At 39.0% G+C, this 18,628-nt stretch overlaps 2 protein-coding genes across 2 annotated transcripts in view; one reads left to right on the top strand and one right to left on the bottom strand.

Annotated features, from left to right (window-relative positions):
• Positions 1-7,406: 7,406 nt before the first annotated feature.
• Positions 7,407-11,733, bottom strand: LOC139691583 (V-type proton ATPase 16 kDa proteolipid subunit c). The gene is made up of 3 exons (XM_071589475.1): positions 11,509-11,733; positions 10,958-11,147; positions 7,407-9,591 (listed from the first exon to the last, which is right to left on the bottom strand). Exons 1-3 carry the CDS (start codon positions 11,585-11,587, stop codon positions 9,387-9,389), a joined length of 474 nt encoding a protein of 157 aa, XP_071445576.1. The 5' UTR covers positions 11,588-11,733; the 3' UTR covers positions 7,407-9,386.
• Positions 11,734-11,935: 202 nt separating this feature from the next.
• The window catches only part of LOC139691548 (periodic tryptophan protein 2 homolog), a 41,092-nt gene continuing 34,399 nt past the window's right edge, over positions 11,936-18,628 (top strand). The window contains exons 1-6 of the mRNA XM_071589420.1: positions 11,936-12,013; positions 12,141-12,253; positions 12,339-12,433; positions 12,560-12,688; positions 12,813-12,930; positions 13,052-13,204. Coding sequence (XP_071445521.1) covers positions 11,996-12,013; positions 12,141-12,253; positions 12,339-12,433; positions 12,560-12,688; positions 12,813-12,930; positions 13,052-13,204 — 626 coding nt within the window. The 5' untranslated portion in view covers positions 11,936-11,995. The remainder of the gene's footprint in view (positions 12,014-12,140; positions 12,254-12,338; positions 12,434-12,559; positions 12,689-12,812; positions 12,931-13,051; positions 13,205-18,628) is intronic.

The following is an 18,628-nucleotide window of genomic DNA, read 5'->3' as shown; positions in this document are numbered from 1 at the left end:
CATTTCGGTGTCTCCGATGCAGTAGGCATTCTGAAGGGAATTACTCTTTTTCCAAATATTCATCACTACGCACTTCTTTAAGTTAAAGATTCTGTAGGAATTGCATGTTAAGGGAATGTAGGATGAGTAAATACAAAAACCCGGCAACGGCATTAGCCTACTTCATGAGAAAACCCTGAATTTTTATAATTTTGGGACATTTTTTCCAATTTACTTACACCTTATTCGGACAAGCTTCTTTTGTCTCCTTCGCATTCATATGCGCACTGTTGCAGACAAAGACACAATATCAGGACATTACAAGGTTTTCTCAGAGTTAAGTTTACCATTTTTACAGGTTGATAATAGTAGATACAAGGGTAGGCGACCGGAAGTTGAGATGATTAGCGGTATTAGGGAGAACGGGGCGGAAAATTGATAGAAATTGAATAGGTTCTAGGCACGCGGTTAGATAGATAGGGTGGAGAGAGTTAAACCAGGCGTCGAATATTAGCCAACTTAACCAACGATCAACACCGTGGGATCCATACTTTAAAGGGCCATCTGACGGACGGTGTACTGCACTTGAAGTGCTCTTTACACGTTGCACTCCAAGTAAAGATCGGGACACCACTTCAAAATCCTGCACCTCCGGGATTCGAACTCGGGCCTCCGAGATCCGAAGCCAATGAATTAGACACCGAACCATGCCAATCCACGATTCCCTCCTAATGACAGTTATCTGAATGGTTAAGTCAACGCTGAAGCCATAATTACTTATTTAAGCTTTACCTCAAAAGATTAAGTTGGACTAACTTTGAACTATTTATCATTCTAGACATATATTTGCGGACCTAGAAGTATCCTACCAGAAACAAACCCGACTTTAAGCCTCCGTATTGAGATAAGATATTCCTTACAGACTCAATTCAGATAATAACAGGGCGCGCGTAGCAAACCTTGGAAAATTGTAACGTTCAGAGAGGTTACGTAACGCCAGATGGCCACTCGGCTGGCCGAAGAAATACCGCGAGGGGAACTGTGACAGAGTGGAACCATTTATCTTCCATACGAGCCTGCAAAATCAATAATTATTATTGCTAATCTACCGGTTAAGGTAGGTAAACAGCCAAACGGTAGAGCGACAATTCTCTTGTTTCTCTTAACAATACACAACCGACATCCTACTCTACAATAAGCCCCTCTTTAATTCCGCATCCTCCCTTTCTCCCCTAATTTCGCCCAACTCTCGTTTTCCTACCAATATCCCCTCTGTAACGGTCTTCGACATTCGAATGCCAATAAAAATTCCCTGCCTCTATTTGATTCCTCCCAGCAATATCCTCTCCTACCCCACCATCTCCTCATTTATTAAATTTTTTACTTTCTTTCCATGCACTCGGCCGTAGTACGTTCTTTATCTATTTATTAATGATGGCCTCCAAGTCAACCGAACGTAATCGATATCACCGGCTTAAGACCAACATCCTTAAAATCGGTGCGGACATTAACTTTCTCAAAAACTGCCAAAGTAACGGAATTCTCCCCCGATTCATCTCCTCGACCACCTTCGGAAAAAACCAATTTTCCCGCTATGATTCCATGATAAAAAACCGTATTTTGAAGTCTGAAATCCAATTCCTTTACGCAAAAAGATCAAAACTTGAAATTGAAGCCTACAGTATTCATCTTAAGTTAACGGCAGGTCTGGATTCAATTGAATTTACCGAGTGGTTAGAATATGATAGGAAAGTCCATTCAGTCAGCATCCATAAGCTACGGCAAAAACAATTCTCACTTTCCAAGAAATTCTCCTCCCTCAAGGACGAAAGCACCCATCCTCATGTTGCCAAGGCGGATCAATTCCCTTTTGTAGTTAATCTTTCCGAGACCAGCTTCTCCCGTGAGGAGTTACTTTTACTAAACCGAGGCCTGAATTTCAGTGTTAAACCCCCAAAACCACCCTTGAATGATCTCATTGCACACATAGAATCTGCCATTAAATACCTTGATATGGGAACCAAGAATCAAATCCGGACTTGCTGTGGGAACCAAATTAGGAAAAACCTTACGCAAGTCCCCAACAAGAGTGTACAACCTCCGAGAAACCTCTTTCCTCTTATCCGCTCACTTCGTAACAAAAACTGCTTCTACTTAAAATCTGACAAAGGGAATTCCTGTGTTATTCTAGACAAAGACACCTATCTTCAAAAAATGCAATCTCTTATTGACAATGGTCCCTACACCAAAATCTTAAAAAACCCCCTCAACAAAATGATCCTAAGCTATAAGTCTGCATTAACTAATTGCAAGCACCTAATCGATAAAAAACTTAAATTCAGACTTAATGTTTCGAACCCACACCTCCCACGCCTATACGGACTCCCAAAAATACATAAAACAGATTGCCCTATGCGCCCCATTGTGTCCGCCATCAATTCTCCCACCTACGAAATATCCAAGTGGCTTACGGGTGAATTCTCCAAGATTGGGTTTCAAAGTTCATCCAATATCAGAAATTCCATCGATTTCATTGAAAAAATCAAAAACATCACTCTTACGGACCATGAGATTCTTGTGTCCTTTGATGTAGAGTCACTCTTTCCAAGTGTTCCAATCCCGGATACCATAACATTTGTGGCGGAGTGGCTCCAGTCTAAGAACATTTCCCCGGTAGAAATTAGAGAATACATCCTCCTGACCAACCTTGTTATGAGTAACAACTATTTCTCCTTCAACAATTCCTTTTACCAACAAGACTTCGGCACCACGATGGGAAATTCCCTTTCTCCATTTCTAGCAAACCTGTTCATGTCCCGCTTTGAAGAGCAATGTCAAGGAAAATTTACCTACTTCCCAAAAGTTTGGTTTAGATATGTAGATGATATATTCGCAGTCTTTGATACCAACTCATGCTCTTTAGAAGCATTCCAAAACCAACTTAACAGCCAATACCCCTCAATCAAGTTCACAGTCGAATCTGAAACAGATCGGTCCCTCCCCTTTCTTGATCTTAAGATATCCAGAACCCCCTCCAACCACCTCTCATTCAACATCTACAGGAAACCAACCCACTCCAACAATTACATACACGAATCTTCTTTCGATCACAAAACACACAAATTCGCTGCCTACCACTCCCTAGTACATAGGCTCCTCAATGTACCTTTGTCCAAAGCGGATTTCATAACAGAATTAAAACACATAAAACACACGGCTGTGGTGAACGGCTACTCAGAAAAGCTCATTGATAACATCTTAAAAAAACACAGGAACAAAAGACATCTCCAAAATAACACCACACTGTATACACCAGGTGACAAGAAATTTGTCAAACTACCTCACCACCCACAACTAACAAAAGGTCTTCCTTCTATCTTCAAAAAAATCAATTACACACCCACATTTGTTAGTCAAACTAAACTGAAACACCTATTTGTTAATCCAAAAGATCCTATTGAGACCCTAGACAAATCTGGAATTTACAAAATCTCCTGCCCACATTGTGACCTTTCTTACATCGGGCAAACTCGCAGAAATATTCGCACACGCTTTAAAGAACACGCTGCATGTTACAGACTGGGAAATTTCAACAAATCATCCGTCGCCCAACACATACACGAAAACTCACACAACATCACAATTGAAGACCTACAGCTATTGAAACATGTGCCTAATCACCTACTCGACCATTACGAAAGTCTGTACATTAACAAAACAAAAGAAAAACTCATGAACAGTGACAAAGGCCCAATATCGTCATCCTTGTTTTCAATCTCCCTTCCGGAATCATGACCGTCCCTTCCCCAACGGTCAAACGACCACCCCCCCCCCCCTTCGACCTTCAAATTTCCCAAGAATCGTACCTGCTCCTGTTGGCCCCTCGCCCACCCACCCGTGCTTCCCCCCCCATAACCTTCCCCCGTCCGTTACCATGCCCCCCCTCCCCTACTTAACTGTTACTTACATATTTTGGCTCCGACTAATCATTCTTCTCTGAAGAGGCCTGCTTAGCAGGCGAAACACCTGGTGTCAGGTTTTTCGGCACTTTCCCCTCCAGCACTGTACTTTTGTGTCGTCCGAGTTTGAGTGACGGGTCACTGGCGCCGGGTTTCCAACCCCGTAAACCCTGTGTGTGTGTGTGTTTGTGACTTGCGAAGGTCAATTTGTTTGCAAATACCTGAGCGAGGGAGTAAGTGTTATATAATTTTTATTTTATTTTTTCATTTGTTTGAGTGACGGGTCACTGGCGTCGGGCTTCCCGCCCCGTAAACCCTGCGTGTGTGTGTGGTTGCGACTTGTGAAGGTCAATTTGTGGTGCAAATACCTGATCAAGGGAGTAATTGTTTGAACTATTTATTTTATTTTTTCATTTGTTTGAGTGACGGGTCACTGGCGTCGGGCTTCCCGCCCCGTAAACCCTGCGTGTGTGTGTGGTTGCGACTTGTGAAGGTCAATTTGGTGTGCAAATACCTGATCAAGGGAGTAATTGGTAGAACTATTTATTTTAATTTTCATTTGTTTGAGTGACGGGTCACGGGCCTCTGGCTTCCCGCCAAACAATAACTTTCCCACCCCCTTCTATATTCCACCTATAAGTGCCCTTAAGTGTACGGCTTTGGGTTTTACTTTCTTTCCATCTCCTCATTTGTTTTCCCCTCTGTACACCTCACCCTCTCCACCCACATGTCTCTCAAAGCCTCCAATCTACGCCTATCTTTCAAAATTCAATGACCATGTTTCCGCGCCGTACATAACTACGCTCCATATCATAGCTTTAACGAGCTATTGCATAACAGCCTTACTCAAAAGTCCCCGTCATCAAATCCCTCCTTGTGAAAGCTTCTTTGCCTTATGTCCCCACTATGACCATTTCGGTCCAAAACACTTCCGAGACGGGTAAACTTTTGCATCTGCTCTAGTTTATGAACTCCTTTTTTGATATTAAACTTAGCTTTCTCTTTCTGAAAAACCTCATGAACTTTGTTTTATTTCAAAATATTCTCATCCCATACCTATCGCACTGACTTTTCAATGTACTCGGCATGTAAAGCACTTCGCAACCTCTTGGCTGACTGGCAAACTGAAAAATCAATGACATTCATTAATTGTGGTTACCGAGTTTCTTAATAAGGGAAAAATACATGCACCGCACGGAAATCGACACAAAACGAAATGAGGTTAACTGGTTTAAACGAGAAAACTCAACGGGGAAAATGAAGCCGTCACGAAAACCATCACACGACAACAATGGGAAACGTGAAGTTCGCCGTTAAAGAAGGGAAACAGTCGAATGCAACGTGGCGCGACGCGAACGCGGTATATAGGCATTACTCACGCATGTTTTACATATAAATGAATGCGAACCTAAGCGGGACAGTCGAAAATTCTGCGTTATACATTGTATTCATCTGCGGCATCACTTATCTCGGATTCCCAAAACCCACGCGAATTCCAGAGAGTTTTATAAGCACCAAGAAAAAAAAACCGGCATTTCGGGTGAGTGAATCCGCATTAGAGGCCAACTCCCGTTTGAAATAAGTCCGGAAGTCTCTTCGGCACGTCTGAAAAATTGAACCGCCAACCTATCTACCACCAAGCTAAAAAAAAAACAATAAAAAGCGATCGATATTCACGAACTTACCTCAATATATTCTTTTAAAGAAACGAAAAACCATTTTGCTCAAAGTTTTACACTACAACATTCTTGGGACGTACACTTTTTTAACTGATAAGTTATCTCAAGAGCATTGCTTGCCACCTGGGCGAGAGAGAGAAAGAACAGAAAGAAAAAAATCTTGCCATACAGTGAAAATTACGCCTGGATAAAAAAATTCACCCGAAATCCACCGCCCGTTAACAGCCAATCGTTAACGGATTCACCGCAGTTCTTCAGCCATCCGTTACTTGAAAAAACACCGAAATAGAGTTGCATCTCGTTCATTTATATCTTCCCTAGCAATCCAAACAAATAAGGTTAACTCAAAACTTAAGGGAGACAATTGGCCTAAGAAGTCATTGGGAACAACTTCGACACGAGTGCCTTCTTTTTACTTCCAACTCACCAGGTTCAGGAGAATAATCCGGTAAGAAAACATTAACCATGGACAGCAATTAAAAAGTACGAAAAATAAAATCAAAGCTTGTAAATGAAAAAAAAACTTTTTTTAATGTATACAAAGTCGTCACTTTCGTCTTTCTAATCATTCGATTCACATCTCATCCCCACCCACATCGCTCCACAACTTCCTCAACTAAAATCTGACCATGACCTTACATTATATTAAAAAAATGCACACTATTACACTACCCAGGCATTAAACCAATGACCTCCATACAACTGCAGATAATCCATTGTCTCTTGTCCCAATAAAACTCACTAAGCAGGCAGTTTTTCAGTTTATTTTTTTTAAATAGTATAATTTACTTATACAATTACATTTGTAGGCGAAAGTCATAGTGACATTAAGTAAACTGCTAACACAAAAAATGTAGTAGCTATTCATCCAGAGCAACTATCGAATTCCCCCTCACCAAATATCCTTTTTTTTATTATCATCATCATCAATTATTATTAATACAGAACTAGGAATGACTACCACTGTCAACTGTACAACCTCTCTTAATTTTCAAAACCATAGGGAATGCAAGGACCCTTCAAAGAAGATCAGCGTTCCCTAGCTCTGTCCCTACCTAACCTTCTCATATTTTCAAAGAGCTCCAGGATGGTAGTTACAAAACAAATCTGGAAAACATATTGCGGCGGAATGTAAAATTCACATTTAATCACAAGAGAATTTATTCTTTTTTTTTACACATTGAGGGGATTAGTAGAAGGACCAGAGGCTTGTTGTTCCCTATATATATATATATATATCGGTACTGCACTTGCTTCAAGTATAACTTTCATACACTCTCTCACATGTAGTGCACATATGCAAGTAGTATATAATTTATATAAACTATGTAAACCATTCAATACCATTTAGTAAAATACTTCTATCAATATAACATGGCCCTTGAAAAGGGTGCTTAGAATCAAACATGATTCAACATGCATTTGTCTTTTATAACACAATTACTTTTATAGAGCTATTTACAATTAATACCGTCTTTGATTTGTTTTTTTAACAGATGAAGGCAATATAGATTAATAACAAACGTAAAAATCCTTGGCTAAAGAGTTTAAAAAAAAAAAAAACTTAAAAAAAGAGCCATCTCTCGCACCTCACACAATCGTAGATAATATTATTTTAAGCTTTTTTTTTCTTCTTCTCTACTAGCCAATTTTGTACAATGGCACAAATTCTTCCATAAATAACCCTGCGGGCGAAGATAAAATCATTTGGGCTTTTTTTTTTACCTTCGGTATAAAATCAAACATCTCCCAAATGTGTGGGAACCTTGTGCAATTCTAAATGCAAAACTAACTTGACATACTTTTTTTATTATCCATAATAATCTCATTCATACACCAATAACAAACATCCTATGCATACAATTGGGTTGGGGGGATTGGGGATATCAACAGGATTTTCTTTAATGGCTAGGGGGGAAGAAATAACTCAGCAGAAGTTTCCGTACTTTTATACAATATTCACACAATAAGATTGTTACAACCATTAGAGGCTTACATTATGCAAGATTTTAGACTTGCAGGAGCAAAGAAGATTGCTGGCCTTGAGAGGTTAAGGCTTTTTTCATTTTTTTTTGGTTTCAAGATATAAAGTTGACCTTCCATTAGCGTCCTCTCTGATAAACATATACACCTTCCTCACAAGCACGATCCCAATGTATAATAAGCTTTTCCTGAATTGACAGAAATTTCAAAATTTACAGAATGTTGCAATTCAAGTGACACCCATAGAATCCACAAGAGCACTCGAATTACTCCACGGTGATATATCTTCTCCCTTTTAAATTGATCGAAGGGGGATCATCCAGCAATCTTCAATTTGCAAACCACTCAAATTTGTTTAAATTATTCATTCCCATACAATGGAATACAAATATTTCAGTTCTACATAAAAAGCAGGGCAGAAGTTGACAGGTATTTCATTTTTTTTTTTGCAATCACTACATCACTGGTTTTTTATTTTTTCAGTGCCAGAAATTTGTATTGTACATCACCTAAGCAGACAAAACACTTGTGATTCATTGTTTTCACCTCATATATATATTTTTTTTACCTCAAACCTCGCGCGCGCCTCTTTCAAAATTTTTTTTTGCCTCAAGCGGCAAGTACATGGAATGTACGAAGTGTTTTCCTAAAACCCACGGTCACTCGATGGTGAAGGGAAGTATTGGGTGCCAGTTAAAACTACAGACTACCACACAATTTTATAGATATTAACAAGTCTTTTTCCTTTAAGGTATTTTTATTGAACTACAATCCTCTCTCTCTCTCTCCTTTTGCCGAAATACCTCAAAAGAGCTCACATCACACTCAGAGAAGCTAACCCAGAGAACACGACACAGAGCAACTGACCAAACTGTTGCATTTAATTGAAACATCTTTTGGCTTCCGTTATTCCAGAACCTTTCTCAACTTTTTTTTTTAAATCGAATCCCCCCCCCACCCACCACGGTAACAAATTAAAAAAAAACTGTACACCAATGGAAATCAAGAAGCATTTGTTCTTATGCCAGAAATGTGTTGATTGACAAAAATATTATTGATCAGCCCACTCAGTGGGCAAGACAAGCTGCTTTATGTATATATAATATGCTTCCTCTCTAGATACACTGTACACAAATGAAGATGAACGTGCCCCCATACTAAATCAACTTCACAATGCAGTCGCGGACTGATGAATGAAATAATTATCTTTACATTTCAGACCCAGCATTTGATATGTTTGCATGGGATCTAATAACAAACGTCACTGACAAGCTTTTTTCAGACAACACACTTCCACAACGGGAACAAATTCTCCAAACAATCAGAATTGAAAAATTGTGCTACTCCGCTCATTTTTTCACTTAATTTGAGTACCAAAAAATTGACAACGGACAATTGAAGATGAAACCCAGCTCGTAATCCATCAACTCCCTTAAACCACAACACCAGTATTATTGGAATATACATAAAAAGGGGAGGAATGAACGTGGACAAAGAGAGAAAAGTTATGAGATAATAGGTTGGTTTTGGCATCAAGGATGGGATAAGGAGAGACGATAATGGTTGTGGAAGGGGTGACAAGAAGAATCGTACGATTACAGATGATGATTATAATTATTCTTTTGAAGAAGGCAAAGATGGTTGAAAAACAATGATGTGGGCAGCACTCCCTCACCAAGGGTTTGTTAGGATTCAGTGGAGGATGCAAGGGGGGGAAAGGATTCCAAGTACTGGTTTTTTTAAAACACATGTCCCAAGCCCTATTTATCTTCAATCTGTATCTTGCCTACTTGGTGTACAAGTAAATGGCCACAATGAGGCCATATAGACCGAGCACCTCCGCGAAAATCAGGATAAGGATCATTCCGACGAACAGGCGGGGTTGCTGTGCAGTTCCCCTCACACCAGCATCGCCAACAATTCCAATGGCAAATCCTGCGGCAAGACCGCTGAAACCCACTGCTAAACCGGCACCCAGATGAAGGAAGCCCCTGAAGAATGCAGAACCAACCATATATGCTTACCATGGGCCCCACAACAAATTTATTCTCGACTAATCCATTCATTTGAGAAGAGACAGCTGGGGGAAGTGACCATGAGGTTGTTCGTGGAGGGAGATTTGCTTGACGATTTTTAAAACATTTAAGAGGAAACAAAGGTAGCGAAATGACATTTAAATTCTTCAGAATCAATCGACCATTTAAATATATGCCTCTAAATCGACCAAAAATGGGGTAATTCCCACCAGCTATCTACCTTCTCAGCTGAGTGGATTTTATTTTCAAACCTCCCGAGTTTGAGTTATGGGCAGATAATCATGATTCTAATTACCTACTCGTTCATCAACGCTTAATTCTGGAAATCAACCTGAATCTATGCAAACATAGTATTAAGGTAAAAAAACTGATGGAGATATTTGAAAAAAAAAAGGTTTATGAAACACTAACAGCAAAATACTTATGAATGGCATCGGAGAAATTCATAATTTACTTTTCTATTTTATTTCTAAAACTACACAAATTATTAATGAGCGGAAATAATGTGTATTACTAATTATTAATAATAACTTTCTTTCAGTGAGTTTACGATAAGTATCACTCATACGACTCTTAATTAAAACTATATATTTCGAGAACTGCAACATACCCCACGAAAAATTAAGGTACTAAGTAAAGTAAGGCATTACAAAACAACAAAGAGATTTCAACTCTTCCATAAGCTTTTAACGTTTAGCACTGCTAGGTTTCGCTTAACACGGGTAACATCACGGGTATGTTTCATACTGATAAGAAATTAATTATTCATCCGTGCCAAAAATACATAGATTCTCATTTAATGTTTTCCGCGTGTATCTGCTTTAAAATAAATCATTCGTATCCATGTTTAGCAATGATACGGTGGAACAAAGCGGCCAGTGCAGCTGGACACGGAGAAGCTGGCAACACTGAAGATGCATGAAAATTAGTGACGTCAGCAGGTTGCACCTAGGGTCAGCTAGGCCATACCGCGAGTGTGCTTGAACACTTGACATTAAATTTCTTTTAAGACATGTACAAGCCTCTTAAATGATATTATACATAAGTGAACTACGCCCACTACCTGCACTTGGCAACTGCTGCCGCCTAGGGGCAGAAATTTATATCGATCAAGCGGCATTCCGTGATATGGTAACCCGAAAAAAATCGACACTACTACGTCCTACTTACGAGAAATCTGTGCAAAACCATTCCTGTTACTCACAATTGACCGTTTATCATCGACATTAACGTGCAAACCAAACAAAAATTAACAATTCTTGAGTCAGGTACAACAATCACGACACTACGATAAAATTATGGAAACAAAAAACGTACTTACTTGTATAGTGGGTACTTATTGGGTGGCTCTAATCCTCCGGCAATCAAAACCGCTATGACCAACCCGTATATACCAATAATACCAGCCATAACAACGGGAATGATACATTTCATAATCAATTCGGGTTTCATCACTGACATCGCAGCAATACCCGTTCCGGACTTCGCTGTTCCATATGCAGCACCAAGCGCTGCAATAAAATAACATGAGTTTAGTTTTCAATATTAGGGCAAATGCGAAATGAAAACTCTTTTACGGGTTAACAGAAAATTTTCACCAAATTTGTCTTTCCTAGAAGAATTAAATTCATATGGACTTGCCAGCGGTCACGGAATTAAATACAAGCAGAATAGGATCTGTCATTTTCGTGAGGTACCAAACCGAGTTGTATAATTTCTACACAATTATATTAATAAGCTTTTCCGTGGAAGCAACCATGTCTTATTAAATTAGGTGACCGATTTAATTCAAGGGGAAAGGTTTAAAGTGAAGATTTGGCGAATGGGAAGGAATCACCACTCGGCGACCATACAATCAATACCGCAACTCACCGCTGAAAATAATTGCAGACGCGGCACCCATTACCCCAAAGAAGGGTCCGTAAACGGGGTGTAATTCATCCAAATCCATGGCTGATTATTTGATGAGGGGAGTATTTACAGGTCTAAGTTAACCGTTCAACACAATAATCTCTCACACACAACACGACACCGGAGTAGCGCACTGTCAAATATGGCCTACTGTGGAGAGGATCATGTGATGAGAAAGATTTCGTCGTCTGGTTTTCAGTAACAAGCAATGCTATTGGTGATCACAGCGCCGAGGCAACCCGAACAGCGAATGGGGGCAATGGTATGAAAATTGATTTGCCTAGACCTCCTATGAATATGCTCACTAGACAGCGCGAAAAGCAAGGTAGTTCATGAAATTCAGCTTAAGTAGAGCTGTAGCGAGTCGCTTCAAAATATCAGAAGCATACGAAAGACGAAATACCGCATGTGCGAGAACCATGTGTACGTAATTTGAAAACGTTTAGAAATGAAGTTCTCTTTTAAGGTATGTTTGTTGTCTTATAATTATAAGAGCATTGATAATCACGAAATAATTTCGTCGCAAATTTATAACTGCAAGATGTGTGAATTGTAGTTATTGTGTTAATGTAGCAATGTTGTTTGTATTTTAGTTCTCAAATCTTCTTGGGACGCTTTATCGGAAGGGTGATCTGCTATTTAGCCCAGATGGAAACTCGGTTATCAGTCCCGTTGGCAATAGAATAAGTTTTTTTGATGTAAAAAAGTATGCACCATGTTTAAAATTGGCCAGATTTAGTTGACCCTGTGATTTAACAATCTAACTTTAATTAGTTCATTTTCTATTTCAGTAACAAATCTTATACTCTACCAGTCGAAAGTAGATACAATTACACAACGCTATGTATATCTCCGAATGGGTGCACTCTCATTGCTATTAACGAAGGTACTGTTGGCATTTCATAATTGGTTTGGCTTTAAAATTTGTCTTTCCTACGTTAGAAATTTACTCTCCCTGTAGGTTAGGCGTTGTGTCAATAAACTAAGTAAATTTTTTTATTTAACTTTTCAGAGGGGGAGGCCGATTTAATCAGTCTTGTTAGTAAATCTGTGTTGCATAAACATAGGTTCAATGGTACTGTTGCATGTGCGTGCTTTAGTCCAGATGGCAAATATTTCTCAGTTGGAAAAGGGAATTGTGGTTAGTATTCTTCTATATGCATGCATAGCATTTTAGTTCTATGGTTTGGGTTTTTGACAATGTTCATAACTATCCATTTCGTGTTATAATGCTGACGAAGATTTATGTTTCTTTCATTTTCTAGCCTTTGTCTTCAGGGCCCCTGGACTTCTATTGGATAGTTTCAATCCTTTCGTCATTGAGAGGGTATTTCATGGGGCTTTTGACGATGTTACATGGATTGATTGGTCTAGCAATTCTTTGTAAGTCTGTACCTAGCTTTAAGACCAATGTTAATATGAATATTAACTTAATAATATTAATAATTATTATTATTTTAATAAAAATTAATTACATAAGTCTGTAAATATATTTAATTTTTAGGATCTTGGCTGTTGGATCTAAGGACATGTCCACTCGTTTGTATGCAGTGAAGCTGCTTTCAAAATTTCAATTTTACTCCATGGCGAGTCACTCAGACATCATCATGGGATGTTATTTTGAAAAAAATTCATTGGACCTGAATACAATTAGTAGGTAAGTTCTTTTTATTTTCATATCTTGATATTTAGAGGAGCTTAGCATAATAGTTTTTCATCATTCAAAGCTATTAAGCAGCTAGCTCATGACAATTTTAATCGTTTGACTAGCTCTAAATGTTCTATTAATAGTTTACAAGATAACATTTATTATTAGCTAGTAGTTAACAGACAACTCAAACATTACTCACTATTAATTTTAAAACATCTTAGCTTCATTTGATGAGTGATCAGTGAACACAATTGCAAATTATAGTTAAAGAATGGCATGATGTCGTAGCATAGTTAGTTCCCTTGGCCGAAGTAAATTATTTTTGTTGATAGAAAAGTACAATTAGTTGACCATTCATTATGCTCCACTTCCATCACCATTTGTGACCATTCATAGAAAGTGATATCTGAGGAATTAAGTGGATGTCTAAAGAGTAGTTGTAGTATTTAGAGGAGGCAACCGACAACTGAGTTTATTTGTGCCATTAGGGATGGACAGGAAAGGGTGAAGGCTGGAGAGAAACCCGGTGCCAGCTTTAACCTACTCTTAATGCAAGACGCCAAGGAGTCTGCAGCTTGACGTCTCATGTGACGGACGGCGTACTCACTCAAAGTGCTATCTATTTATTTGTTTTTACATTAGTCCGAAAATAGCACTTCGAACAATGAAAAACAATTGACACAATAACATGCACCCAAGCCCTAGGTGGAGGTGAACCCACCGAGGCGGGAATCGAATCTACGACCTCTCAGTTGGCATGCGAGGACGTTACCCTGCTGCCACCGGGGTGGAGTAACGTCCTTGCCCTATTGATGGGAATAATCAGGTTTTCGCCCTGTCTGCTGATTATGTCATCTGCTGAAATAGTCTCCTAAAGAAAAGAGAAGCATGCTTCTATGTTTTATAGTAGTTGTAGTAGTTTTTAGGGGAGGCGACCGACAACTGAGGTCATTTGTGCCATAGGGATGGACTGGAAAGGAAGAAAGGCGGAGAGAAACCTGGCGTCGGCATTAGCCTACTCTTGGCGAAAGGCACCAAGGGGTCTGCAGCTTAATGTCCCATTCGACGGACGGCGTACTTACTCAAAGTGCCCTCCACAAAGCACCTCAAGTAGGGATCGAGATACCACTGAAAATATTCAACACCGCCGGGATTTGAACCCACGCCCTCTGGGTGGGAAGCCAGTACATTAGCCCCCGCACCATCTCGTTCCCTTTCTATGTTTTATTGGCCATTCTTCCCCCAAATAATAAATATTTTCAATAATTAGGGTTAACGTTCAGTACAGTATTGATTTAAAGTTATTTTCAAATTCCTTCTTGCTTTTTATCAATGATTTCTGAAACAAGTTTGTCTTCACAGTTTCAACATTAAAGGCTATTGTCTTCACATGGTCACCAGTCCAATTGGTAGGCTTGAAGGTATTTTATAAGTTAGTTTCATCATTTACAAGAGTATGAGTCAGTGTTGTTCTTTCTCTAGTACTCTAAACAGAGGATGTTTGTCGATAAATATGCTTCAGAGCCAATTCTCAAAGTGCTATCATCAGAATTATCAGAGTTTCCTTTTTCTTAATTGTTTTGTTTCCTATTAAATTCTTGTACTTAATTTTAATACTTAAAAATATTTGTTATCATTTTATGTAGTACATCGTATTCATTCTCACAAACTGACATTGTTTGATTACTTAAGTTTGCAAGTACATTCACCCTTTTGTCAGAAATCAATAGCCAGTTGCCTGATGTTTTGACCATCATTTGAATGTTTGGAGAACTTAACAAAATCCCAATCTTTGGCCTGAAGGTCATCTTGATGCAGATAACCAAGTGATTTTGGAGAACCACCTCCTAAAGATTCATCTCTATGTCTTTGAAATCTACCTGTTAAACTCTCACTGCAGTCATGTTTGTAATTTTTTCGCTCTATTGTGATAAAATAACAAAATATGTTGCAGTACTAATCAAGATCAAGAGGTAGTTCATCTGTTAACCCTTAAAATGACAGAGATACTGTCAAGTGGTGCTGATGAATTTTCTTGAAAATGCAAGTGTTGCTTTAGGTGACTTATTTTCTATGGCTGTATAAGAAAATAACAGTTGAATTATGCTTATTTTTATTAATTGTTCTCTTTTTTTGCAACTCATTGTGTGTTTTATTACCTATCAGAGAATTATTATAAATAGTAGTAGTTTTTATGGGAGGGGACCAACAGCTAAGGTCATGTGCACCATTAGGGATGGATGGGAAAGGAAGGGTGGAAAGAAACCCAGCATTGGCATTAGCCAACTCTTGTCAAAAGGCGCCAAGGGCTTTGCAGTTTAACATCCCATCTGATGGATATCGTACTCACTCTAAGTGCCCACCACAATGCACCTCAAGTAGGGATTGAGATCCCCCTGATAAATATTTTTTTGTCTCCAGGATTTGAACCCGGGCCCTCATGGTAGGAAGCCTGTATGTTAGCCACCGCACCATCCTCATCCCCTATTATAAATAATGTTTTTACAAATATTCTTCATAAATTCCACATTTATTTTGAAAATAGCTTGGCAATTTTCGTACAAAGTGAGGCAAATTACACTCAAAGGGTTAATGTTTGGTGTTTCCTCAGAAAGAGCTTTGAAAACTAATCTCGTTCACTTCCGGCAGACCAAAGCACAAGTATTCTCTCCCAAATGGAGAAAGGCCATTCATAAGTAACATTTGAGTAATCACTGGAAGTACCTTTCATATGGGACTCCCTGAAAGTTTAAGACAATAATATCTTTAAGGCAAAAGTATATTATTGGATAGTGTGTAATATAGTGCCACAAGTCAGAACTTTTAGAAAGTGTAGTGTAGAATCAACAGAGAGGGATGGAAGGAGAAGCTTGAAAACAACTAAGCAGGGTAGGCAATGTTGCCCCAAGCACTACAGCCATTACATGGCAGTCCCGTGCAGTTATGCAGGAGGGGATTTGACGGCAAAAAACACGAGATTAGTGAAAGTGCAAGCATTTGAGTGAAAACTAATAATACCCTAAATGCTGTGGGTGTCAAGTAAGAGTTTTGCTATCTCTAACCCTACAGTTGCCATCCAATATTGTCCGTGTTATGCTTTTAGGACTGATTTGCTGGAATCGCAGTTTCATACCGAGGAGATAACTTTTTCTAGAATATATACTCCTACATGGTCCTCTGCAAGCCACTGCTAGGGTTTGTGGCAGGGGGTGATTCTACACAGACATAAAAAATCAATTTTAAGCTTTGCTTAACTGTTAGTTACCATTAAATATTTACAATATTACAAATAATGTAGATAATGTCAACTGTGTGGGTCGCGGTAGTCCAGTGGGTAAAGCGTTGGACTGCTGACTGGAGGGGCCCCGGTTCGATTCCCGGGCAATGTACTCTGGGCACCTGCAGCTCCACCCAAGCTATGTGATTTTTCGGGTACCAGATCTTCCTGGGAAACCATAACCGGTACAGGGAAAGGAACTGGCCCCCCTACCCTGATGAGTGAATTTCACATGCCGTATAGGGCTTAGTACTGGGTGATCTCTACCATCACTTACTAAACCGACCTTCGGGTTGATTACTGTGTTTATGGTTTTTTAATGTCAACTGTAGTTACATGCACAGTGGTATATAAATGCAAAATCATTGTATATGCATGTATGATGATCTGCCAGCAACAAGGACAATAAAATAAGATTTATAAAATATAATGACATTATATTAGGCTACTTAAGAGTAGAATAAAATTGTTTTTCCCATATGGCTGTCATTTGCAGTTATTTTGATCTCTTGTTGCTATCAAATCAGTCAGTTCTGCACTTGATTTCTCTAATCTTATTTACGTTCTCTCTCATGCCATAGTACACATAAGATAGGTCTAATGCATTTTGAATATCATTGCTGATGAGACTTTAATATGTAATTTGTCTCTGTGAGTGGTTTTTACCCTAGTTCCTGTAATAGTCTTGAGCATTACATAGAAGTTGTTGTTTATTTGATTACCAACACTTGCTCATTATACCAGACTACTGACATTCTTTATACATGTCATTTTCATTCATTGCAGGGGTCATTACTGTACATTTTACCCATTTGGTCTATGGATTAGATCTTTGGCATTATTCTATGTCTTCTGGTATGCCAATAAAAATATGCACAAAAAACCATAAACACATTCATCAATAGCTTAAAATTTCGAAGACAGCAAAGAATGGACCAAGTATTGTTTCCTTCATTATTGTCCGTTTTGTGTCCTTATGAGGCGATGTTACTCCGAGAAGCATTGATTTCTTCCTTAATTCTGTTCCAATTTTTTTTGCTGTAAAAAGTTGTTTTATTTATAAATGATAAACTGCTAATCCATGGTATTGACATCACAAGTCCATCTACAGAAAGCTAACATAAGCCTACTCGATCACTTTCTTTCTCAATCTATATTTTATTCCTTTTGTCTTCAAACCTTTCGCGAAAAAATCTCATGGTTTCGCATTTCATTGCTAATGGAAATTATTAATTAATCAATTTCAAATACATGTTTAGCTAATCGACATACCTTTCTTAATCAATGAAGATGTAAGCTCTGGTATACTTCACCCGCCGTGGATGTATCTAGTTATTAAACCCTAGCAAAGGGCATCTTAAATAGATATTATGTAACACCCGATAGTTATGCATGCGTTAGAAGAGTATCAGGGCACGTAATGGCCTTAAAGGTGCTTGATTCTTCGGCTGGAAAACGTAACTAAAAGCGCGATTTCAATTACGGGTGTTGCGTGACGTATTCCCGATCCGGCCTTGTAATTTCTTGGGAACCCGACCGGTGAGGGAAATTGCAAAAAGAATTGCATCCTGGTAATCACAACCAACAACTATTGTGTGAATCTCACAAGCCATGGGCACTGTTGTTGTATCTTCACCCTCTCGTATTCGGACTATATCCTGGCCAAATATGTTAAAACAGAATTACTCGGCGACACCGTGTTTTCAAAGTTTTCCTTACAGAAAACGGCTACTTTGGTTTTCAATTTACGGTACCAATTGGGGTGACCATAATTATTTATTTCGGCGGCACCTAGAAACGTCTCCGTGTTTTTGTTGTTCTGTCCAACGTGCCATTGTTATCGCTCTTCGTGCGTTTGTGTCGCTCGTCTTTGGCGTCCCCTCTCATGGTCCAGGCCATTTTTATTCCCTCCGTCGCATTACCTTCGAAAAAGGTCACATTTTCCTCAGTGTGGTATCGAGGTATTTTAATTACGGGCTGATAAAAATCGGAAGATACGCATCGTCACCTACCGTGGAAATGGACGTGACCTGCTCGCGTTCTTCCCCGGCGAGTATCATTAGATAGCGCCTGTATTCATAAAATGGAAAATTAGGCTGGTCTCGTGGCTAACTTATCAATGACGCTCGTGACCAACAGAAATGTTTGCGTAT

Source organism: Hetaerina americana, unplaced genomic scaffold (assembly GCF_022747635.1).
Source record: "Hetaerina americana unplaced genomic scaffold, ioHetAmer1.1.p SCAF_38, whole genome shotgun sequence".
Classification (NCBI taxonomy): Eukaryota; Metazoa; Arthropoda; class Insecta; order Odonata; family Calopterygidae; genus Hetaerina; species Hetaerina americana.
This window is presented reverse-complemented; position numbering and strand designations above follow the sequence as displayed.